Source organism: Varroa destructor, unplaced genomic scaffold, assembly GCF_002443255.2.
Source record: "Varroa destructor unplaced genomic scaffold, Vdes_3.0 BEIS01000007.1, whole genome shotgun sequence".
Taxonomy (NCBI): Eukaryota; Metazoa; Arthropoda; class Arachnida; order Mesostigmata; family Varroidae; genus Varroa; species Varroa destructor.
The window spans coordinates 31,720,249-31,746,951 of NW_019211460.1; the positions used below are offsets into that span (position 1 = coordinate 31,720,249).

The window sequence follows — 26,703 nt, forward strand, 5'->3', positions numbered from 1 at the left end:
TTTGTATATTAAATGGCACATTTATTTAACTTATACTTACATAGGAACGCAATAAGGAATTATGTACAGTGCGTTCGTCATTTGTTCTTTCATATATATATATATATATATGTATATATGTATATATATATATATATATATATATATATGTATATATGTATATATATGTATATATATATATATAGCAGCTGATACGTGTAACTTTACTTCAATGAGAAGTGTAATTATTAAGTAAAATAGTCACAGTAATGTCTTCTACTGTATGCAGTTTGGCGAAATCCGTACAAAAAAATAGAAAGGCAAATGTTTGTATAGAAAGTATGTTTACGTCACAGCATCATAGATAGATTAACAGATTTACACCAAATCGTTTATCTAGCTCCGTATTGCTACAATTTACAAAGAAATATACATGCGCATCAGTCATCTCGTTATCATGCTATGGCCGGTATTATCATAGTGCATAATATATACCTTCGCCATCATATCACTCTTTGCAATATTTTCGATAAAATATCGCCAAAGCAACAACTGTCATTCGCGCGGCGAAACGACTAATTGTTATTGCTTTTGTTTCGTCGCAATGAGCGTTCTCGGGGGGTTTGAGGTGCTCGTATTGTAGGAGAGATTCGAGTCAGATCAAGAGGATTATAGTTAGGTTCGATTAATGCGTTCCGTGGCTTATAGTACTTCTTCCTTGGCCAACCGTTGAGACACATTTTATCTGCAACCACATCCGTGAACGACCATATCCTGATAGTTCTTTAGTATGACACGTTCGTACGCGTCAACGTAGAGCATCGAGATAGGGGTCAACTCGGTTGGCACGCAACAGGCCTTTGGCACGCCGTTTCCACCAGTACGCATTGAATTGACGAGCGTTTGAACGATGGCGTGATTCGTGCCGTTTAAATGTTCGGGTATGGGAAAGGGACAATTTCCCTGGCAGTAGTAAGCGTTATAACCTTGTGGGGCGACGATCCAATCATTCCAGCCCACATCGTTGAAGTTTATGTACAGACTGTGCCGACGACACTGCTCCCTGGGAAAGAAAAAAATCAAAGCCAAGGGACTGAGTGGTAATGGTTTACATTTAACACACTTGTATGCAAAGCAATGGAACAGACCAATAGATTTGTTTGTTTGTTTGTTTGTACTGATAGTGATCTTTGCAATACGAAATATCAGTCGCCAATCTTACTTCTGTCGGTTGTAGCTCTTCCTTCGGTGATGTCTCGTGGCCGCTCGCTTATTCCTCAATAGAGATAGTCGTTTCGAGTCGCTCTTGCTCGCGTGATAGGTAAGCAGGATCGGCTGCTGATTGTCCCATGAGGTCTCGTTTACTCGGCCAGGGAAGTTCTTCAATAAAACATATGGCGAGACGACAGCTTCAGTGGTATTCTCGCTCTCACGAAATACCTGAACGTATAAACCGTGATTTCGCTCAGTCTTCCAGCGCTGGACGGCTTGTACAACGTCTAGACCGATCCAGGCATCACGTTCGGTGTTGCCAAGCACTCGTTTGGTATCGAGCAATCGTAAAATAGCGTCGGGATTTTTGCGGGTCGCTGGCCGAACGATATCGTACACTTGAATCATTTGCACCTCGCCCGTGTAGTCGACATCGTCGAGACGTGGCTTAAATAGTCGAAGTTCAGCTCCAAGGAAACGCTCCTCATCGGCGATGTCTTCAGTTGAGATATTGAATTGGTATCGAATTCGGTTTATACCATAGAGATCTTCGTCATGCCGTTCTATCAAAGACACAATTGATAGAACGATTAAGGATTAATGAACTGTTAGGTTTGTTTGCTTCGATTGCTGTACTTGCGCGCCACTAGATACCTTTCGTTTACAAAGCTAAACGCCTATAGAAGTTGAAGAATGAGACATCATATGCCTAATTTTGCACGTAACTGGCCCTAGGGCCTCAATGTCTTGAATTGTCTATCCAGTTTATTAAATATCGCCTTTCAACCGAACGTAATTCACTCAGTTATCCATTGAACAGTGTCTGGGCATCGCTGCTGGAACTGAAAAGTTGCTAAACATATGGCTGCGACCAACACTTTTCCAGTGTGTTACTATGAAATAAAGCTTCTATAATCCAGTCGTGATAAGTGATTTTCAATCATATCTACTTACGCGTATGTAAGTAACTTCGCACGGTGTCAACGGGCTGCTGGGTGAGGATTTGATGATGATCAATGGCAATTTCGTCACCAGGTTGATCGGAATTCATGAAGCGATGTTGCGCCAAATACAAATCGAGCATGTATTGTGGAATACTGCGCCGGCTGCGCATTCTTTCACCGAGCTTCAGGCGAAGTACATCAGGATCCGAAGCTCCAATGATATCCTGAAGCTTACTGCGCAGAAAGGACTAGAAATTGCAGCGAAACCAAATCAATTTATTACCAACTTTTTCATTGCATATATATGTTGCGTGTTTGTAGAATTGTTACCGAGATACGTTCTGTGATAAAAAAAAAAATACGCTACTGAAACTGTGGATGAGATTCTTTGCTTACATTTAAAGCCCCTCGATTGCTGACGGCTTCCTCAACGCCGCCCAAAGCATCAGTACAATTTGCTGTTGCAAATAGCGCGCTCAGATATCTGCAACATAGGAAAATACACATAAGTAGACACGCTTAATATATCTGTCATTTTTTATTGGCGGGGTTTTTTAATCATTACTTTAGCTATCAGCAGAAAAGGTTTGACGATATATTGGTTTGGTTGACAAGAATGTCCTAAACTTTGAACACTAGAACCGGTGCGCTAAGTAAGCTTATTTGAGGGAGAAGCATTGTGCAGTAATGAGATGCAGGAACATGACGGGCACAAGATCACAACGTTGCTGATCCTAAACAGAACTATGATAGTTGTGAAAAAATAGACGGAAATAATAACGCCGCATCATTACACTGTTTACGTGCGAAACAAAAGAAAGGTCCGCGCTCAAGAGAGGCGTGCTTACAGGACGAAACGGACCGCAGCGTTAAAATACGCTAAGAATGGATGCCTTGTTATGGTAGACCGGGCCAACCGAGTAGATGCGAAACTACGGTAGTTTCGAATGTGGGCTATAGCGAAAGCGTCATTTATAGATAAGAAACTGCAGCATAATTGGCGATGAGCAGGTATCTTTCCTACGGCAAGTCGTAACATAAAGAACACTTTCAATGTGTGTTCATTGTTTAGATCAGTCAATAACAAAAAACGCACTAGTTCGTTAGTTAACAGGCCTGTAGCTCGTTATGTAAAGTCAAACTTTTTCCATACGCGTTCAACAGATTGAAACCGAATCACATGGTCTAACGTATCTATAGAGATGCCATCAAGGTGCGTGTTTCAAAACAATTTCCTAATTAAAAACTCTAATATTTAGGATAGTAATTGTTTCTGCTTAATAATAGGCCTAGCACATAGAGTGTCTGTAAGTTCTACGCAGTCTGCCATGAATATTGACAGAGGTGCGTGATGAATAGAAGGAACGACATTGCATTGAAGGTTCAATATTTTAAAGTCATTTTATTCGTTGATACAAATAATCGTCTACATATTCATCGTTGACAAAAGACTGCGGTTTACTCTTTCATTGGGCAAACTAGAAAAAAACAGCATTTTGTCATTACTGATCGTCATTACGAATATGACTAGACGAATTTTTTCCTCGACTAGGCAAATCGGAACAATCTAGTAGTTTTTGGGAAAATTTATCACCCGTACCGTATCAAGCACCGCACCCGTCTGTCTCCCTTATGACGTCGCGGTTGCAGGACAAAGTTGTTGACTGCGCTAGGAAGAGGTACCTTCACAGAGAAATTGCGACAGTCGCCTAAGACTACACCTTAAATCCTTCACGCCCTCGTATCGAAGCTCTTTTTCTACTTCAACGGCTATTTGCAACGAAATGGCATTCATTTAACAACAGAGTAAGCAGAGAGAGACTGCGCGAACGATACGTCACATCTTACTTGTTTATTATATGTGATATGACACTTATTTGTCATCAATACCTGGCCACCTTGGCCTCCACTGGACATAAACGGACAGAAATTGGAAGGGGTGCAAAACAGGCATAAATAGACCTTACTTCTTTTTGTCCGTTGCGTAAGGCGGGAACAAAACGGCAAAGGAAAGCCTTTTGCTGCTGGTGCAACGTGTCTTGCGAAGCTTTGCTGGGCGGATATTTCGACTGTGGGAGCTATGGGACGGGGATCGTCACGGCAGCCTATGCAGCGCAAAATGACACACTGCCACTAATGACGGCTTCAACTGACGACACCAAGAATAGGTAATCAGCGGCAGGAACCGGCGCGGGAGTAACGGGATTGACCCGCCGCTTGTAGCTTTGACCTATAGCGATCTTTGCGTGCTATAGCAGTTTGCCACTTGTTTAGCCTATCAGTCGGTCAACGAGTGAGGCCGCTGCCGCATCAGCGAAACTGACGGACCAACTGGACGCCGCAGACCGTCTCGTGAAAAATCTAGCGACATCGGACACCGGTGTCACTGCGAAAGCGCGGCGGACTTTGCGCAACGATGCTAGTCGCGCTGCGATTACCGCTATAGGCCGTTGCCGCTAGCGACATACAAGGATGAAAAACTGAGCTAGGCCAACGCTAAACTGTCAACACCGCTGCTGGTGATAATGGCCACACGCCGATGCCCGACACAGACAACGCCAGGCAAAAATCTAATAAGATGAAGAATCCGCGACTGGGTAAACCGACGAGTCTACAACAGTGAACGACTTGCTCGGTTGGTGGAAAAAAAAAAAAAGAAATAATCATTACGACGAACAGCGACAGGTACAATTCAAGTCAACATAGTCTATAAGTGAAGCGCTGTTGTCGAGTACTACACGAACAAAAAGGATAATGAAGATGCATACAATTGTCACTAGTTGAGTTGTATGCAAACTTCCCAAGTTTTCACCGCACGACGGCGACTGTGGCGCCGAAAATGGGCGGGCAATTTAACGCACGCTGATGTTGTGCATCGGCTAATATAGAAACGTAGAACGTCAAATGCATCACTATGAAGGGATCGAGGCGAAGTACATTCACACCAAGATCGATCTGTTATCCAGGCCAAGCTCTATGATGCTAGGCCCTATTTAGATGGTGGAGAAACAATGATACGTTCATTTGCGCCGGTATAACCTGACTAGTAGATCCAGGTAAAAGTTATATCATCTTTCGCCAACATGTAGACGGGTAGGATTAACAGCATATTCTAACTGAAGTTGGTCCGTATATGCAATTGTAGTACAGGCTGATGTGCGGGTTCACAGTGCTCATTTTTGTGATGTTTGCGTGCAAACGTTAATCGACGTAATAAATGTATTTTATCAGGAAGCAGATTTTTTTTCATCGAATTTGACCTCTATAGACCTTATCGAGATTACAGAGAGAGATTACGAGACTGGGGAGTCACCCTATTATGATTTGCCAACGCCGAACAATAAATACGTAAATGTCTATTGGGTTACTGAAATGCGGTGTGCTTTGGCGGTCGTCGTAGCAAGCTTTTATATATACACATCTGCTAAAAAAACAATATGGTCCTTCTGATTCTCGAGTGAAGATCTATCAGAGAAGCATCTAGTACGCATAGATAATTCTTAGAGGTGTGTACAAACAATGACCAAAGTTCATAGATCACTTTTACAGCGATACTTATGTACTAGGCCCGAACTAGAGTAGTCATGAAAGCGTTACCGTCACGTCGCTATAGACGTGACACGAGTAAAATTACAAAAATGCAGCGTCTGCAAGAGGCACTCGTTCCAATTAAATAGACGCTTTGAGACACACTTCTGAGAACGACAATTAAGAATGCCCTACAGCGGATTACAAAGAGTAACAATTAGGACAAATTTCGAATGATATATTTAACTGTCTAAACTGCACTGACCAAAATACCTCCGTTTTGCAGAAAAAAACGAAAAAAAAAAAAATAACATTCATGTTTGTTCGTATGCTCTGTCAAAAAAAAATGAGCGGTACGTTTTTTTGTTAGTGTTGTCCACATTTAAGTTATAGCCTATATCCTCGACAGATCATTAGATTTACATTTTTGTTTTTTACATTACACATTATTTTTGCAAGACATGATATCGATGAAGAGATCCGCTGTTAAGCATTGTATTAGTCGCACGTAGAGTCACACACAGACAGATAACTGAGACAAGAGTACAAGTTCATATAACTTCAATAAATAACTCTGTATCCGCTACTAATCATACAAAAGGACCAAAAATAATAGTAATGACGGAAATAGTACGAGGGGTTTCTACGTAGCTAGGTCAACGTGGTCTGTATACAATGACGATGTACTCCGAAACTCACATACGAGAAAAGCTAATTTTTCTCACTTCTAATATAGCGGTGGTCACTAACGAGTCGTCGTCGGTGCCACCCGAGCAATTAATATGTTGCCATAAAATGTCGCATTTATGGCCGAATGAGAATATCGTATACGACCTCCATAGAAATTTACTTAGGTAGACTTCGACCTGGAAACCCGTAGAAGCTGTAATAATAATCTTTTATATAATATCTTTGACCTACAATATCCTATTTGTCCGACACGAGTGGATTCTTTTTTATACTTAAGAAACGTGTCTTACGAAGAACTCGAACCAGTAGTTCCTGGCTTTGAAGGCAGAGAGTCAGCTGTCTGACCTATTAGGAGCAAGGTAGCACAGCAAATATTGTATATTGGGGTACAAAGAGGAGTGTAACACCATTTTAATTTTCTTACACTTATCGAATGGCGAGGACTTCCACCATCTGATAATGGCTTCATTAGAAAGGAAAACCGAGCCATTAAACCAATCAGGACGTTATCTTATAGTTAAATGTGAGAAGCCCGCCACCTTGCGTTCGTTTTGTGTATCGTGATCAAACGCTTAAATCGGCCGTTAATAGCACCCATTTGTCTATCTCCTGCTATTTTTATCTATTTTACTGCCCATTTAGATGGGGCCTTCAGTGAAGCGCTTTTCTTATGTACCGCCATCACAGGACGTACGTAGATAGGCTTAGGTGGTAGGCAGCTAGTTCCTGTATGAAGAGAGTTTATAGATCATAGATTAATTTACTAAGAAAGATAAAAGATGAGATAGTCAGGAATCAGAAGGCGCTCATATGATTGGAACAAGCTGGTTTCGAACAGAGATAACATGGCTATTTGACACGAGTCTACGAAGTACGGGCCATTGTTGTCCTTTATTTTCGTATCGTATTTCGTTCGTAGATAAGTTAAAACGTTCACGGTACAGGTTGTATTATTGGGGTCTTTTACAAAGTGACGCCCCTAAGTACTCCCAGTAACAAAAATAATGCCTTTTGAAATTTGACAAATTCGTTGTCATCCCTCGGTCCACGTTGTTGACTTAATGCTAACATAAAAGACAGAACAAACCGATAAACATTGGAAAGTCTAGTTCTACATCTAGAAAGACTAAAGTTAATCAATCGCACCAACCAACTTTGCCCATTCGGTAGTTGACAGCCCTCTCCTAGCGATTTCTGAAGAGCCGCTTTAGACTATCACGAAACGTGCTATACATAAGCTATACACCGCACACTTAATTTACACAATACGTTTCTCTCACTTACACGAGTATAGGCCACATCCCTAGCGAATGTGTTACTAGCCAAATCTGCTGCGTGGAATCACGTCTTTGTTCCTCAGACATCATCGTCTAACTGGTATATTTTCACTTCGATATCCTGTATATTGTGTCGTCTAATGCAGCGACTGTCCACTACTGCCCCCACGGCCCCCACCACCGTCATCAGCGGACCACCCCTCTTGCTGCATGCCCCATGCCGCATTTCATCGGTAGGCCCAGTCGAAAATGTAGGTTGGCTCTCGGCTCAAATAGAGACAATTATGAGACGAAAATTTACGGAGAGGGCAGATAGCCGTAGGATTTGCTACCTACTCGTACAATTGCTGCTCGTTATTGTTGGTCGATGATGGCTCCTTTCCGCCTACTTAAGGTAGAAGACGTACGAAAGCTCCACCTTGTTTGTTTAACAGCAGCGGCAGAGAGACAGACTCCGCCCACCAGAGACCTCACACGGAGGCGCCGACGACGACGGCGGCGACGACGACGACGACGACGACGGCGACAACAGCAACAGCAGCAGCAGCACCAGCAGCAGTAGGACAACTACGAACGAGAAAGCCAGTGTTGATGCCGACACCGCAAATGAGACGACGTTGAACTTCTTGTAGTTTGACCGTATGGCGATCAGCATTCGTACCGCCTAAGACCGGAGATCGTCCACCAAAGCCGATCCAGGCTTGAACAATCGTTCCCTTTGCGTCGTCCACGCACTATACTCACACCTACGTGCACTTCTTCTCAGACACCTACTTACATAGACGAGATGCATAGAAACTCTTCCTTTCCAACACATACATACGTAGACCAATCTATGAAATGCGAACAGAACGTGTCGCCCGAACGTCAGCACGTATAGGGAGTGATAGTAAGAAGGAAAGAGACAAAGTTAACTATCGTTGGTGACCATCATCTGGTCACGCATCGTGTCATAGGATTGAGATGGTTGAGTTGACAGCATCAGAGATAGAATAATATGGGCAGCAGCAGCGGCAGTACGCTACATTAAGGGCTGAGATACGTTGGTGCACTTCGGCATCAGGGCTAGTAGAGCTGGTGGTGGCCGTCGAGACATGAAGTCACAGGGATGGCGACGACAGCTAGCCTCATCTAGTGATGGTCGCTGCGATGACGATGAGAAGGCAGAATTCGCACTCCCTAAGGATGTAGAGAAGACGAGGAAGATGAAGACAAAAATGCTCAAGATGAGCACGATGTCGACGACTTAAGACGAAAAACGAAACTTACGATGAAAGAGGTCTATTGAAAGGCCACTGTCGAACATCAGAGCAGAGCTGAATTTGATCAGACTTTTCAATACATCGACGTGCTGCTGCTGCTGCTGCTGCTGCTCCTATCCGCATATCCAATCTTCTAGAGCCGTAACCACGGTGGTCGCGCAGCTTAACGATAGCCACTGGCTTGATCGTACGTGTACTCTTCTACAATTGTCTACGTATGAACATAGATATCTGTGGAGCGATCCACTGATCTGCTTTTGTGTCTGTCTGTCCGTTTGTCCGTCTGTTAACCAATCTCTGGGATAACTCTCGTCAAGATGAGAAGGACGGTCAGGCGGCCAACCATGGACCGGCGCGGCATTTGTGCTGGTTTGTTTGTTCAAATGGACACACAGAGGCCGTAGCAGTAGCAGCAACAACAGCCAGACGTACTGGCGACGATCTTCGGCTGCCGTCTTCGGACTTCGACCGACGAGGTTCCGCCAGCATCGCTTTCCCCATGCACCGAAACCCAACGTTTTGGTGCTGTCTTCGCTCGGGCCGCCAGGCTGCAGACATAGCCGGAGCTAACCGTGGCCAGGTTAATCCGGTTGGCGACAGCCGCGCTTCTGATCACTCAGTAACGCGAGGAGAGGGGAAGTGAGCTAGAGAAAGGTTCTCTCGTTTAAATGCTTTCCGTCCGGTGGGGGGATCATACGAAACCTGAGACATGCACCTACCCTAAACCCATTTCGTCCCCCTCAACATTCACCTCATTCCTGGTCGTCGTCGGCCTATTTCCCTCATTGAAGCAATTAAGGGCTGAATGAAGTAGTTGTTGACGTCTGAATGCTTCGTAAGTAAACAGACACATATCTTAGGTTAAGAAGCAGCGACGCATGACAAACAGCTATCGTCAATAGGCAGCCGGCAGATTCGCTAGGGAAGATTTAAAGGCTATTGAGGATAACACAATAATGTACCTTAAAGCTTGCTAATACTAACACGTAGGAGCTCATTTAGATTGGTAGTGTGTTAAATAATTACACGCTTGGTAAGGTATTAAAACATTATTACACGTGCGTGATATATACGTAATTAACAGTATACGTAATTATATCCACGAAAAGATGTGCGGGTCATCAAATAAATGCGGGTAAAAAAAGTAATATTTATTGTTGGAATAGTTACACGGCTATCTCATGCAGCGAACGGCAAAAATACACGATTTTCGATTCTCCTTAAGAAATTTCTAAGTGCACAGAGTGGGCATTTCGCAAAAAACAAACTAAGCAGTAAACCAGCTCAGCTTTTCCCGGAGATCTCGTTAAGATAAACACTCAACCTCAATAGAGCAAAATCAAACGGGAACTTGACTTCAAAGGCGACGATAGGTAGCCATCATGGCGATGTCCTTTTTTCATTAGTGCCTTATCAGCCACATCTCACGCTTTGAACCGAAGTAACCTTTCGTCGGAAATTAACAGCCTCAAGCTGCTCGTGAATGAATTGGGTTTGAGATGAGTGAATGATTACGACCTGTCGTTCAAAGAAAGGACCCGTTTTCTAAAATTGTGCGTCCACGAGTACCATCTATACGGAATTGTACACTAGGACCAACACGTTTCTTAAGTAGTTGAACCTTTCTGTCTTCATTGTTGAAGTTATTAAGTAAAAGTTTTCAAAAGTAATTTTCCTGTCTACGAAAACTCAAGAGCTAGCTCTTACGCAAGATGCTAGGAATCTAATGTTACTAGCACACCATAAACCATAGTTCAAGCTCATACCGTAACAAATCGTGAGTTTCGTTATTAGACTTTTTATTGCAATTACTTCGGAGCGATGTACGCCGTACTCAACATCGTCATTAGCTTCTATAGAATAATGGTCAGCTCTGAGCTATGATCTCTGAATAGATAGCCATAAACAGTCTCCCGAAATTCTCAGATACTGAAAGGTAAAAATGTGCAGCTTTGCGTTTCTCGTTATGTTCGCAGCTCTTCACACCTAAACTTATTTAGATAACACTTATCAAACCCATCTGCTCCTAGGTAGAACTACGTAATATGGTTGTAGGAAATGAGATGAAAAAGAAGAGGCCAGAATTGGGGTTACAACAACTGAAAAAAGATGAGTTCAACTGCAACCGTTTGCTGATAACACGAATGCTACCGTCTTCTTCTACTGCTTCGTTTTGGCAGATTATCTCTGGGTTCCCATCAGTCATTCGTCCTTAAAGATATCTAGATGTCCCCCTGAATCGAAAACAAAGGTGGGCTTCTTTGTTCGCTGGTCTATGCATGCCACGGCTTGTGTCGGCTGAAAATCGTCAAATGTGGTTGGTCTGTCTTATGAACGCTAAGCGGAGCGCTCCATTAAAATATACGTGCCGACCGGCCAACAGATAGACAGCCATCAACACGCGTATAGAAACGATTGCGCAGAACAGAAATTGGCGTTTCGATCTGCCGCCGTTGGTGGCGCTGTTCGGAACTGACAGTTCTCAGCAATAGTTTTTTAAAGGGGAATTCGATCACTCAGCTGAATATCCGGTCTTTCAGTTTCATTTTTGGCTGGTCGATCCGGCCTAGCCTATCCGTCCCCGTCTAACGGTTGAACCCTCTGACCCCCACCAGTGTCATCATAGGCTAACCAATACCGGCCGAGGCTCCTCTCCAAGTCAGGCTCTGACATCGCCTATTCGCCCATTTACCTTCCAGCGACAATCCTCACTCGTTCAGGTACAGCACAAACATCACTACATAACAGCCCATAGTATATACAGACAAAGAGTGTGCACGGCACCCTGTCGTATTCACAGATCTGGATCAGATCGGAGACGTTGCGGCGCCGAAGGCAACAATAGAATAATTTCTATATAGAGTATATACAGATTCGTTATGAGAAGAGAGTCATTGGCTTTCATGTAGGCAAAATATGGCATACTTCGAAGCACGCTGTAGTCTCATGGAAACCCGGCTTGCGGCTGCTGGGCTGAGGCAGATGCTATAGGACTTAACGTTGTTGGCAGTCCTTCGTGCCGCCACTCAGGCCTCCACGTTTCGACGGCCATGTGAACGCAATACGCTCTACCAGTGTACACTAAGCTGTTGGCTGGATCGTTTTTAATTCGTGACCAGCTGCAAACTTTTTGCCTACACGGCCACTGCATGCAACAAGAGCTCAGAATTTCTTAACGTAATCGCTTGATTTTTGTACCTTCTTTCTAACTTGTGGATCTGCACGACACCTCTACGTTATGTTCGTATAATGAACGAGCTATAGCTGTGACCAACTGACAGACTGTGTTGCCAAGTGGAGCATGCCCAGTGTGTTTCTGTGCCCTGTTGGGTTCCACATAGGTGAGATGAAATTCTATTTCTCGATTTCTGCTCAAATAATGACTAATGTAGATTAGCGGCGAACTAACAAAAGCGTCTCCCATCTACTTAGTCGAGACGGAGTTCACCTATCGTTCGTTGTTCTATGGCTAAAAGATCCTAACAACCAAACGCCGAACAGGCTCTAGCGCCGCTTCAAACCCATCGTTGGGGTCTAATTGATTGTTTTTGGAAAGCAACAGGAAAGCAAAGATGAGCGGGATGCACGACGAAGATACGACAATGATCCGGAACACTGGCGAAATATAGTAGATCCTTTTAAAACATAGAAATTCTCTTTTGCTACGAGCAGCCATGACCGTTTGTGGTAGCGGGTCGAGCTTGTTATAATCATTAGAGAATAGCTCCTAACCCTTTTCCGGATAGATGACCGCTATAATATTCGTATGGTGTGTTAGCGTTCAATAGAACTTGTTCATGGTCAAAAAAAACATGTCGATCAGATGTGTGTCAAACTGCTTTGGATTTAAATAATTATCAAGCATATTGGCAGATCTTAGTTCAATGTCCCTAACGATTTACGTAGGCTTAATATGAGCGATTGTTATTAAGGAACCGAGTACCACTGAAACAAACATGGTACTCCGAATTCGTTGAAGACCGGCCTACCTGCTTGTTCCAGATCGCATGCCAGCAACATCACATCTTGGTATTAAGCAGCTAGCATGTATATATATATATATATATATATATATATATAGAGAAAGAAAGAAAGAAAGAAAGAGAGAGAGAGAGAGAGAGAGAGATTTATCTACTCTTAGAAGTTAACGTGGCTAATTTGATCAGTTCTGATCTTTATCCGTATATTAGCGTGTTAAGTGCCTCATCTATTTAATACAGCTGAACGCTGTAAAGTTAGTTTACTAGTCAATGATATTGTCAATGGTTTTTATGTTATTGATCCTGCATCCACAACAAATTTGTGTATACTTCTATTTATATTTATGACGTACTTCATTCGTTGCTATTTCCGCGAAGAGCCCCATTGATATGTCGATGAAACAAGCAAAATCTAAAGTGAGGCTGAGCCAAGAAGTAAATACGCCCCCGTTTGCGGGCAGCACCGTTCCGGCAGTCTTGTTTTACGTAAGAGTTTTAAACCGGTCGCAGACACTGCTTGATAAAGCCCCACTCGGTACGCCGCCGTCAAATAGATTCTCATGTAATCGCACCTCGTCGGCGCATAATGTCTGAACGCGTGACTAATTCAATCCGAAGAGAAAGCTCGGGTTGCTTGTTGATTGGAGATTGGGCACCGTCGCCTTTGTCGGGCCTCGGGTAACCGTCACGAGCTACTATTCAATAAATTAATACTTCGACTTTCAAATGCAGAGTCTCTGTTGGACGTCACCAGCAAATAGGACCAGACGAGGTTCCTATTGACTGCGGTGGTAGCAACTACGTCTCACGGAAGCTTGGTTCATATGAATAAAATTGAATTTTTTTCTTTAATAGATCACATGTTTTAGACATCTTTATGTGGGAACGTATCAGCTGAACTTACGTCCGCCTAAAGCGTGTGAGAGTGAGTTGTCATGTCACTTAATGTGTTATTTTTCTTGCGAGACCTTGCAGATGAAGACATTATTGTTTATCAGTAACACTTCAGTAGAAAGTTACGTGGTCGAGCGGTCATAACAGTTATGAGGTGTTAAGCTTACGTAAGAGCATGCGCTTTCGGGTGTTCGACGAGTCAAAATGAACTACTCAACTATATATATATAATGAAGCCTAGCTAGAACAGGTATAAGGTTTATGTAGAACTACGAAGTAAACGAGCAGGAAAATTGCCTTACATGTATGAGATACGACAAGAAATAAACATGTGTAGTAGAAACAGGCTGGCTATGGAGCACGCCCTGCTTCTAATTGCACAAACATACGTAAGTGAAGCAAAAGGGTTTAGATTTAGTTTACAGTAATCAAAGCACTTTTATTTGTCGCTACTGGCTACCTTCAGCAAATGCTTAAGCCTACACATTCGACTGAAGTCAGCACGAGGTGTGAACACGACGAGATTACTACTCGTACTTAGTTGTCAAGTGTACATTTGTTACGCGTTTGGCATAGACGTCGCTTGGATACAGAGCGACTTCCGCATAACCTCATCTATTTTATACCTTATTTTTCCGGTTTGACTTGGCCTCGGGAAGTTTCGTCCGCCTGCTGCGGCTGCCCCTTCCTGTCGGTTCCTATCGTCCCATAATTCCGAAATAGGCGTGATATTTGTTGATAGTACAAACGTAGTTCATCCGTGGATCTGCGGCCAGTCAACCAACTAGGAGCTACGTTAGAGTTAGGAATCTAGCAGTTGTCATCCAGCTAAGCTAGATTTGGCGTTTGCTGACTGAACATATCGCAGTCGGCGGTCAGCGACGCCCAGGCCGCTGTAAACCCGGCGACAGACTCAGACGACGCGGAAAGTGCCAGACAGATCGAGGTAATAATAGGCAACCAAATGGGCGTCAGCTAAAGCTAGCCTTCTTACAACATGAAAACAGGAGGTAAGCTCACTGCTACCACTAGTATCTAATATAATATATCTATATGTATAGCTCCTCACTGTGAGTAAGGCTTTCCATACCGCTCGCAATGGCACGATAGCAATGGGAGCGCAAAACGATACACAATCAAACAGCCTTGCAAACTATCAGTGATCAAATAGCCAGGATCAGCATCAATAACAGAATCACCCCGCATCAGCACGCGCCAGACTGCTAGGCGCGGCCCAAGGCCGAAGATACGGCTCATGTCTACAGCGTCGACTGAACTCTATCAGTGCGAGATTCAGCGAGACTCGTCGTCTCTCGGTTGGTCTAAGAAACGATTATTGACAAAAACCTTGCAAAACCAATGCTAAATACACCCAGGACTATAGGAATATCTGGTTTTTATGCACGTAGTTTAGGTATATATACTGGAAAAGAAGTAGCCGCGATGCTGGCCTTTCGCGCATTCTGCTAAACCAGCCGCCATTGCCGCTACTGGGACTCCGTCTGCGAGGAACGGATTAGTCTTCTTGGTACCAGCTCGTTCGGGGACAATAGACCTTCGTGATATAGACAACCCAAAGGAACAGCAAAGTAACTAGCCAGAGGGAGCGTTACAAAACAGCCCGTTATTGGCCCAGACGTCCAATTGTTGAACCGAGTATCTGGGAATATTGACTTCGTTGCGTAGGGCTGATTAACCATTTATAATTATAAGATACGCAACAAACTAATAAATAGTGCTACGACAGGAAGATTCAAAAACGCTGTATTGCCTGCGCTCTTCGCACTGGAAACATCATATACATACGGTGGAAGGGATTGGTGCAATGGAAGTCACAGCCCCCCTAGCAGCACAATAATTGAATGAAGTCACATGGTAGCGCCACGAATTTCAACACGCTCACATCATATCGAATTGGGCGATCTTAACGCCCACAACGACAAGCGGCAACAGACCCAGCCGCCCAGATGCACGAATCATAGGGCACGACAAAGGAGGTAACGAGTTCACCCATCATTTCTATAATACATAAAGTGGCAAATTTAACGCAGCCACTATACACGCGTGCATGTTTTTTCATCCCGCCTCGATTTTATGCAATCGATATAATTCGAGTCGTTTTCAAGCGAAAATTGATTGGCTGATATCAAATAATAAAGCCTTTACCGATCGACTTCTGGCGTTGGAAAGCAGTCGGCGGATGAAGATGTTTGAGTTGCCCTTTGCAACGTCCGAGACAGATGGTAGACAGTTCCGGAAATCCCGCCTGCCACAGGATGACCCCGTGACGGGGATCAACACAGACGACTGTCTTCCGAAAATTCTACCGTCAGCTTGGCACGCTTAGCATTGATGTTGCTAAGTATGCTCGTTTGGAAATTGCGAATGAAATAAGACGGTTTACGTACGATTTTATTTACTTATAATATTTACGTATGTGCTTGGCTCACGATATGTAATCGACGACAGACAGTTTACGTATGTAAGTGCACCTTGCCGCCGTTGGTCTATTATCACTCAGTTATCACCAATTCATTTCGTTATTCGTGCTGGTATTCTGTGCTCTGTCAGAAGATTGATTGAGAGCCAAAGCAATCGATGAAATTCTGTCAGGGAGTGGGCATCTGCAACGTTGCCAATGTGTTGGCAGTAACAGCAGCAGAACAAACAATAAGATAGCCGACATGGCCGACTGGTCTCAGGCCAGATCTCAAACGCGAAGATCCCAGCCCATCTACACAGCAGCGGGTTTGAGTATTCCGAGCTGTTTATGCGTCGTCGCTGAACATCGTTACTCCTACGATGACAGCGGCAGGAGCGACTACTATAGCAAGAACGCCCTGCGCAATACTCCTTAGCCAGTTTCGAGCAGGCTTCTAGAAGCCTATGAGTATGGCCCTTTAGCGTTTAGCATCTAGCGACTAGGTGCTAACAGATTGATACTGTCGTATGGTGATATTGTAGAATGTGATGAGATCGCTGCCGTTGCCGTTACAAACTTCGTGTGAGATCGTAATAGCTATCGTCGCTGAGCCCCGTCCCATTTAGCCGCTAGCTGTTGCAACGCAAAAGTATGTAGAGTAGAACAAGCGAGTGAGCGACGGCTGGTAGCCATCTAAACCATTTGACTATTTCTTCCATTGTTGACTTACCGCTCGCGCAGAGCATCAAATGTCAGCAGAGAAATGGTTTCTGTTGTGGCCGATCTGCTACCGCTTACAGCGGGAGCAGCACTCGGAGTTACACACAGAGTTGAACGCATACACACGGTTCTAGTGAGATACAGCGACGCACGTGTCGATACCCATAAAGGACTATTACATGACGAACACGCAGGCCCGGTGGCCGTCTTAGCGGCGGCGGTAACGGCGGCGGTGGTGGCGGCATCGAGGTGGCCACGTTCGTAACAGTAGCAGCCGCTTAACAAACGGACGCACACCGGCGCCGGCGAACGCCAAGAAACGTCAGACCCCCCACAGGGAGGCCACAACGGCATTGTGGTTGTAATCTGTTCGCCATTGTGGCGTTAGCTGCCCTGCATGCAATCTCCAGAGCCGAATCTCGACCACCACGCTACCGCTAGAATCATCGTCGTCGTAGTCGTTGCCGTCGTCGTCGTCGTCATAGTCATCTTCTTTATGATGAACAGCATAAGAAGAAGAAGAAGCAGCAGCGCCATTAGAATCACCGTTGAACAGTGCCATCAGAATAACGGAATAGCTGTTTCTCGTAACTACTTTTGACGAAGCTACTTCTACGATCCCCCAACTGTCACCAGCATCAACGACGCCGTCAGCATTGCAGCTCCTTTGGCTGCATATAGATGACATACCATGACAAAATACTAATATGGCTTCCGCTGGTTATGAAGTCTCGGCAAGCATGAGAATCGTTCAGCACGGGGCAGTGGTCGTTGAACCAGTTACGTGCTATTTCACAGTATAGCGGGCCTAGCGACGATGCAACGCAACGATCACAATAGGCTACTGCCTGGCTGAGATCAATTTCAAACTAGATATGTTTTTTGTACAGAGATTGGCATGAGAACGTCTCAGATACCCTAGATTCTGCAGCCTTAGTAAGAACTCAAGGTAGGCTGCAAACAACAGTAACTCCCTCGATAGCAAAACGTTCGCTGCTTGTTCCGCCATGCGTAAAGGTCTCAGGCGCCAACTCTTCAATAATCCCAATCCTTCAACTCAATGGTCAATAAGATCTTAGGGGATATCTGGCTAAAGTGTGAAAATACAAAAAACCGTAAAGCGTCGGCTACAACAGTCAGTTATGAAAAGAAATAACGTTTATGACAAAAAGCAACCATAACACCAGACGACACAGCAGAACCCAATTATAGAGGTTAACAGGTTCTCATGACGTCGGCGTCCCTGTTATGGTGTCATTGAGTATCCGTCATTGTAGACGCATGCGGCCGCAAGGTGACACGCAGCGTCGGCTTCGATGGAAGCCGTTTGTGTGAATGCTCTTTTCGAAGCGAAGTTATGTGGAAAGATCAATGGCGCTTGACGGAAGGTATACATACAGCATAGCAAACTTAATCATATAAGGGCGTTGTTAGACAAAAGCATGGCTGAAGGCCAAACATCACCGTCGTCCCAGACCATATATGAGTCCAAGCTTGACAAGGGGTAAACGTTTAGCCAGCGTTGCACTGATGAAATGATGAACAATCAACCGACAGATGAAAATAGGCCCATATAAAACCGCTCACAAACCCTCCTGTGTACTAACAATTCAAGCCTAAAAACATCAATACGAAGGTCAGGGCTTGCTCAACTAGAATGGATAGAAAAAAATACGTATGGAATCATATGTAGGTTATAGATAAAGTGCTTCCGGCCAACGCCTTCCTGCGAATAACAGGACAGCGCATTAATCTATAATGTTGTCAAAAAAACTAAGTGTCAATGTACAGCGATTGAACTTTGGTTGCTATGCCATTTGAAGTGACGATCTTTTTTTCTTTTATTAACGTCCTCCCGATCAAAATGCTATCTTCTGCCATAAGCCCAAATACTACAGAGGTGTCTATACGTCGCCAGTAGAATAGATGTCTTGTACAGACCTTACCATTGCATACGTCTCGTACCGTGTCACTTTCACGTTACAAGTTTATTGACAAAATACGTTGTCAAAATGACGCAAGAGCATGACTTTTCATGAGCATGAAGAAGAGTAACGTATTTCTTTGTAGAGTTACAGTACTTTGAAGCAAACTTGATTGGTTCACTGAACTGCGAGACGCTCTTGGCCATCGCTGAAATCAATTTTTGATCCTAATATGTGTCCTAAAAGTAAACTGAAAGGACGACTGTAGATAAAAATATTCGCTGTTACAAGATGCCCCCTCCAATATAATAGCTCCAATATGATAGTTTCATTATCAATCAATCATCTACTATGCAACCAAATCGTTATTATGCCGTAAAAAAAATCACATGGTATTCCTCTACCTGTTGGGTTGCTTCTTTTTTGTCGAGGTCGAAATGATGAAAACAAAATGCTCTATCTCGAGCTTTCAACAAAATCATGCAGCTGTTAAAATCAGAGCAATTAACAGGATGTCTCCTTCTTCTAAACGCATACGAGATAAAGGAGCATCTAGAGAAAAGGTTCGCAAGCACAAAATCATTTTGCGAGAATGGTGATTCGCTGAAATTTTAAGGGTCTATTAGGTGTTTGAAACACGGGCCTCGTGGAAGGTACTGACGCAGATGTTTGTGAAATTTTTTTATGTTTGAGGAACGATCCCTTTAATCCGATAGCATTAGTGGACTCGCTAGTTTTTGCTGAGATTTAGGAACAGGATGGTCAACAATTTGACTAGCACGTAATGTTACCTACATAGGACTTAATACGTATTGCGCGAAGCGGGGAGTCGGAAAGTCAGTAGGTAAATACTTTTATAGCGCAGTCTTTTCTCACAGATACTTAAAGAATTATTTTAATGTAACATAAGCAAACGCTTTACAAAACAGCCTTCATAGGCATTGGGCGAGATGATTACTGCTTTCGTTTTATCTTGAAGTAAATCTTGAAGTAGGGACAACGTTTTTTCACGACTGTTTTATCATACACATATAAAAATTGATTGTATATTCGGAAACGTAATCTCTACCCTTCGAGACCTCGTATCGTTCCATCATACTTAACAAATAAGCTAAATGTCTTCAGTTCTGCTGTTAATGTCTGTCCGACAATGAGATCCGTTTTCGTGAAAGCCATTTTCAGCGGTCTAGCGTTGCTTGTCTTCTTTATTTATAGAGTATCCTTCTATTAAGAATGGCTTGTTCTTTATTTTCTTTTTTTTACTTCCCCACTTATCGTGCCAAAGTGAGAGCCGAAAATTTATTTAAGGCTCTATATATATATATTTTTTTATGGTGTTAAATAGTAGGTCTTGACAAGGCGAGCTGAAATTGTTAATATGTATATGCAGCTAAATCTGCATGTTTATGCTAAAAATACCTTCTGAAAAGCACCGTTTTACCATGTAACTTGCCTCGGTGTCGTACGATAAGTTTCGATAAATCGACCAAATAATATAAACTTTCGATAATTGTCAGTTGGCAAGTTTTAACATCTGCTACATCGATGTTATGTCGAACTTTTCCTTCGAAAATACATTCTAAGCCAAATAGATATTTGGCTTTATCTTTAGATAAATAAAGAAAAAAAAATATATTCTTCACAGTTTTCTTTTACTGCCAATCAATAATTTTGACAAACCGACTGTTTTGACTTTAACAGAGCGAAGGGAGTATTGCGCGACTTGTTCCCTCCCGTGTAGCTTTTAAACTATTTTTCAGTATTTCCTTTCTGTGAATATCAGTTTTGAAAGTTCGAGCCGTTGGCGTGGCGAACATTTTAGTAAACAAATTTTTCCTAAAATATCATTGATAATATTTTTTTACACACAATTAAAAATTTTTAACAGGATTTCTTGAGACCGGTCGACAGGCCTCGGTGAGTTGCATAACCCCCCTAAAGTGAAAAACGCATATTTCAGCATGAAAACAAACCAATAACCAATCTTGAGTGTTTTTTTTTCTAAAAGGCCTATGCGCAGGGGGGGGGGGGGTGATTTTTTTGTATCGACTGAAAACTCTTAACGAGCTAGATTGAAATGTAACTATTATTCCTATATTTAAGTTTCAGTCTTCGATTCGTAAATGGTCTTTCAGCAGGAAAAATTCAACATTGGGTTCTATTTAAAGATACTGCCCCTTGCAGCCATCGATAGATACCGACGAACTCAATGAAATACATTGCCTATACCCAAAGAAAAGGGTGAATATTTGAATGTTGCACCTCTCCTCATACAGTAAAAATCCGTTTAAACTAATTTTTTTGACTGAAAGTGTTGCCAACGACGTCCCAGGAACCGGATCGCGTTCATTATGCCTTATGCGGTAAAATGCGTTTCAGGCGCTTTTTTAACCAAAAGCTTTACTTCGGACATCTCACGAGCGGAGTCAATAAGCCAGTCGATTTGACAAACCGAGCACATTTACGTGCGTCCCAGAAACGAAAACCGACCATATTTACGTGCCTCGTTGCGACATCGGCCGACGGCGCATCTTACGTACGTACCTACGTTTTTGACACGTCAGCCGACAACCGACTTTACTCCCGTACGTTGTTGCGGCGTCGGCCGACCTTATTTGCGTGCGTTCCAGAAACCAAATCAATTCAGCCGACATACGAAAAGCTTCCCGTTACAGGACTAGAAATGAGAGGCCAATTCGATGAACAGTATAAAATATAGAGTTTCCCCTCAGTAACTTCGTGGCTACGCAACATAAACTAGAGAGCGTGCATCGACTAATATTTTAGAAAGGATATATAATCAAACGGACGAACTATATTGTTCTGCGACTTTTTGCCTCTTATGATAACTACATATCGTAGTAGACTGTAGATAATAATGATAATAATATAGATAGCTACAATTGACTACGTATTTTTCTCACATAGCCAATGCACGCTACATACGATTCTATCTGAGCAAGTTTGATGTTTTCGCAGTGGTAATAGGTGGCCTATTTTCGGCCTACACCCTTTTGCCAGATTGGAAATAACAGGTGTATATACCCTATGCACACACACCTTTCGAAGACGTATGCAACTCATTATATGACAAACAATGTTTCTACATTTTATGAAGCGGACATCTACAGTGATTTTTTATGTGACGCCTCGCGCATCTCAATTGTATCGTTTACCTCTGTTACTACCGACATTATGTACTTAGTCCTGAATCATCTGGAAATCAAAATCAGAATCAAATGGACAGTGGCTCCTGCCTCGTATGAGCACGGTCGCTAAACTCTTATTTGCGTCAAGTAAGCTTTGGTCTTATCAGCCATCCAAATTCATGGCAACTGCTATCTATAACGTTAGTAATGTGCATATATATCTTCAAATATTTACAGAAGAAAAAATTTCATGCCAACTAGTTATTATTTAAATACGCTTACATTAAAAGAAATCAATTACATTTAGTTTATAATTAGATTAATATAGATTAATAGGTTAATTTCGCTCTGACACGTTATTTTATTAACTATATCGATTAATCTATGAGTTGTTATTATAATTCCCTTAGTAGAATCTGGGAGCAGTAGCTGCCGCGGCGAAAGACGACAGTGTGACTATCTATCGATTTTCCAAAAGGCTATTTGGTGCAAGGCGTTTTTGGGGTTTTCTACTGCAATGAATCATCGGCATGAAAAAATGGCCAGCTTCGGTGTCAGCGAACTGGGGCGTATTGCAACTAAAATACCATTCATAGAAGTTCAGAAAAAACAAAGCTCCAAACAACGACACAATCTGTTGCAAGGTTTACCTAGTGTTTTGGGACCTCACATCAGCCGGCACACAGAGAACCCATAACAGACGCATTAGGTATATTCCTTTTGTTTAAAACGTAATCAAATCAGACTGTTGTTTTTAGTTTTCTTTGAATTTCAAGACTAGTAGCATTAAAAGCGCTAGACTCATGACGTAACACAATCAAACTTCGCCTAATAGAAAGAATTCACTCTCTATGGAAGCCCTATTTTAAGGTCGAATGGCTAACCACAGCTGTATCTGTTCGATATACAGGAAGGAAAAAATCTATGAAATCAGTCTATCGAACGGCTGTGCCCTTTGTTGCAAAAACGTTGTGCCAGTCATTGCACGCTACTGATCATGTCACAACGAATTTAGTCACATCAGGCGCAGCAGCCACGCCTGTGCCTTTCGTTCTTGTAAAGTAATATCTAGAAGGCAGTTACTATAGGAGCAGTATCAGGGACACCGTTGCTGGCCCTCTTCGTTTAAGTCTTGTCCTAACCACACATCTATTACGGACGTACGAAGAGCGCAAATTCATGCTGAATAAACCGCTAAATTACTTAGGCCAATCGATATTATAATACGCCTATATAGAGTTTTCTAAATATACTTACACACACGTAGACAGAATGAGACGGGGCTTTCGCCACGGTCGCGGCATCGTGCACTTTTGTCCGTCGACGCGCCCTCACGACGCCACTACAATAAAATGAATGAGACTAACAATATGTAAAAATAGCGTCGTTGGTTCTTTGCTTCGCGGAGATAAACAGTACAGAAATCATCCAGTGTCAATTAACTCACATTCACGCACTCTCTGTCCTTCTATATATCTACATATATATCTATTTTTAATAGTTGTATCTGTTCAGTATCCGCGCCGTCAGATGGGTTCACTCACATGATAGTGATGGCTCTATTCACATTTTATTATTAATTACTCACAAAGACGAGCTAATCATCGTTTCTTCAATTTTTCGATAGGCAGTCCGTGTGCAACGCACCGCTCAGTGATGACAAGGACATTTCTCATAGGAACAGCAATAGCGGAAGCGGCAGCTACAGGAGGCAAAAATGCATAGTCCCACACATATTCACTTCAAACGAAGAAAGACCTGGCAAACATGGCCCATCAACTATAATCAGGCCTCTTTCCGGAATCGGTGGCGATGCGCGGGTCGCTCAGTAGAAGATGGACAAACAAGCACCGAGACGCAAAATGATTTTGCCGCAGCGCGCAGAAATACTCATCGCCATTAGACGTCCGTTCTTATTGGCGGCGCGTATTTTCTTCGCGGTGCACGAGAACACCCGCCCGCCCGTCCAACCGTGCGTTTGTTTTTCGGGCTAGTCGTCGCCCGCTTCCGTTTCTTTATCTAGCTGCGAGTATGCGCCGCGAACCTGTCGCTTCGTTGTACCGTGCGCTGGATCGTGTCTTGTAGTAGGAGCAATTGCAATCGGTCTAACGTAGATCTGCCGCAGCACCAGCAAGCGCACGAGCCGAATCGTACCAATCGTTAGACGCCCTGTGCTCGCGGCTCGATCGCGGGTAGAAGAACGACGGACCGAGCTCTACGAGTGCGCGCTAACACGGCCTGTCCGCTAGGTGGCGCACCTAGGAATCATCTCGCGGCCGGTTGGGAGAGGAGAAAGAGCACGATAGATAGACTCGCTGCGGTGACTCGTTGCCTTTTATTTGTCTAGCTTGCCAGTCAGCCGGTCAGCCCGTCGTCGGGCCCGGTGGTTGCCGGTGTCGGTGATCACTGTAGTAGTCGCCGCCGCCGCCGCCGCCGCCGCCGCCGTTGCTGATGACACCAGGTGGCGGCAGTGGCGTCATAGAAGTAAATGGCAATTGACGCACTGCGAAATGGCAGCAATGATCATGCTGCTGCTGATGAAGGTGAACGGATGAACATATTTGTCGCAAGACGAAGTTGAAAAATGGGAAAAGAAAATAAACAATGAAAGTTTAACTATCCCGATCAGTGTATTGGCTGTGTCTTTCGCCCGTTTGTGCCGCCGATGGGGCTTTAGAGATGTTCAATTACGAAGTGCTTTTTTGCGAAAGTACCCATGTCCTCTTGTCTAAAATTGAGAAAATCGATTTTTTTTTTATATGAAAAGTAAATAATCGAGCTCATGTATTTTCTGTACTAGAACTGTAGGTAAATCTGAACCGGCTGGGTTTAGGGGATCTTGTTCTAGTAGTTTATGCGGTAGCAGTGTTTGCGCAGAAAGCCCAAAATTTGCCTACGTTTTTTCACTCTTCGATCAACTTTTGATGGCATTTCTCGCTACGATTCGACGTCAGGGCCATCAGAAGAATAGGGAAAGTGTTGCTGCTACCTTTCAAAATCGACAGAAATAGGCTTCGACCTCTTATATGAAAATACTCGATATATGGAAGACAATCGCACCGTACAAATTCTTTTGAAGCGCAGCAGTACACGAACCAGAACTGGCATAAGCAGAGCAAGCTTACGATGGCATACCATCACCCGCTTGATTAGCGCAACCATTTACTCAGCGAAAAACGTAATATAAAAACGCCTTCGTTATCGTAAGAGGCTAACCATTGCGAATAGATATAATGGACCAACCTACGAAGAGCACACATCAATTTTTGTCCCAAGTCAGTTTTTAGTAAGAAAAATAAAACTAAAAGAAACCAATAATAAATAATATGCGTCAATTAGACAAAGGGCATCCGGAACAAAGGACGTATTATCGTATGCACGGAAAACAGAAACAATAAAAAAATAGAGAAAATAGTTCCTTTCAGATTCGAGAGAGTGACTAGCTGGCGAACGTATTATCGGTGAAACAAAGGCGTTCGGTAGCGTTCTGAAGCGTTCATACGCACGTTCGTTGAGAACAGCCCCGAAAAAAATGACCGAGAAAAAAATTATGTTTCTCTCTTAATCTCTCCTTCAACCTTTAATTCAATTTTCTGTTAGCGTTGTCTCCTACTATGCGTAACCCGCCGTTGGATTCGTCGAATGCTTTCTCGCGGTACATCCATAGGCTTTCGGTGACCTCTTCGCTCTTGTTTTCATTGTTGTCTATGTAGTTATTCGTAGCGTCTTTCTCTCTAGAAGGTCCTGTAGCCGATAAGAGGGTGGCGCAAAGCTTAGGCCTTTCTCTGATCTAAACCGACTTAGTTCTACCCTCGTGAATGGGACACGTTGTGTCTTATTCATTCAGCGGTTTGTTAAGCCGTTAGTGGATACTTCTGTAGGTAAACTCAACGAAGGGTTATTCGCAGACATTTGGCCATATGGACACTGACAGATGAATCTATATCGCCAAAAAAAAAAGAGAATACAAATGTTTTGATTCAAGAACCCTTCTTTTCAAACAAATTCTACCACTGATAATGCATAAGTTCTTTTCAGTACAAAAAGGAACAAAGGCAGACCTATTCCGTTCAAGGCGTATGCACGTCATCATTGGCCTGTTAGAGGCCAACAGACTTCTATTAACTGGCTGTAAGCTTCGAGGTAAAATATTTTGAAGAATTTGCGGCGAAAAAGGCAAACGTTTCAATGGCAGAACGCTACGAATGTTGCTGACTTCGTACATCAATGGGCCAATATGCATGCGTACCCAAAAAAAATTGAAAAATATCGCATAAACGTCTCGTTTATGAGAAAATGCAGTCCCTATAAACCTGCGCAGTGACATTACTTTACAAGCGACAATGGAGCACGCCCAGTGTTATACCCAAATATATATATATATATGTATTTCACTCAAGTATGTTGAACTCCGAACTGGAACGTTGTTATTAAACGACACCAATGACTGTAATGGAAAACAGGACAATAATTAGAGCCATAATGGCAAAATCGAGATGGCGAACGCTAAGTCGTATATGGTTCAATGACTTCAATCGTACTATACATACTGGTCAGCCAACACTGTTCGTTGAGTAGCTGGGCGATGATGCCTAGTCAGCGGGTCGCTGATCGGAACGCTTGGGCATCTCTTCACGCGAACCAATTGTGTTTTGTCTCCTCGGCGTATGTATGCCTGACGCAACATCGCAGATTGTTTGTACAATTGAATATAATCATAT

At 43.2% G+C, this 26,703-nt stretch overlaps 1 protein-coding gene across 4 annotated transcripts; it reads right to left on the reverse strand.

Moving 5' to 3' along the window:
* Positions 1-24,539, reverse strand: dpp (decapentaplegic morphogen). Of its 4 annotated transcripts, XM_022815372.2 has the most exons (6): positions 23,571-24,539; positions 23,240-23,324; positions 2,532-2,619; positions 2,146-2,383; positions 1,202-1,754; positions 1-1,042 (listed from the first exon to the last, which is right to left on the reverse strand). In XM_022815372.2, exons 2-6 carry the CDS (start codon positions 23,284-23,286, stop codon positions 721-723), a joined length of 1,248 nt encoding a protein of 415 aa, XP_022671107.1. In that variant the 5' UTR covers positions 23,287-23,324; positions 23,571-24,539; the 3' UTR covers positions 1-720. The 4 variants fall into 4 exon arrangements, with proteins under 4 accessions (XP_022671107.1, XP_022671106.1, XP_022671109.2 ...); XM_022815371.2 differs by having other exon boundaries at positions 23,240-24,537; XM_022815374.2 differs by lacking the exons at positions 23,240-23,324; positions 23,571-24,539 and adding an exon at positions 7,638-7,742.
* Positions 24,540-26,703: the final 2,164 nt, after the last annotated feature.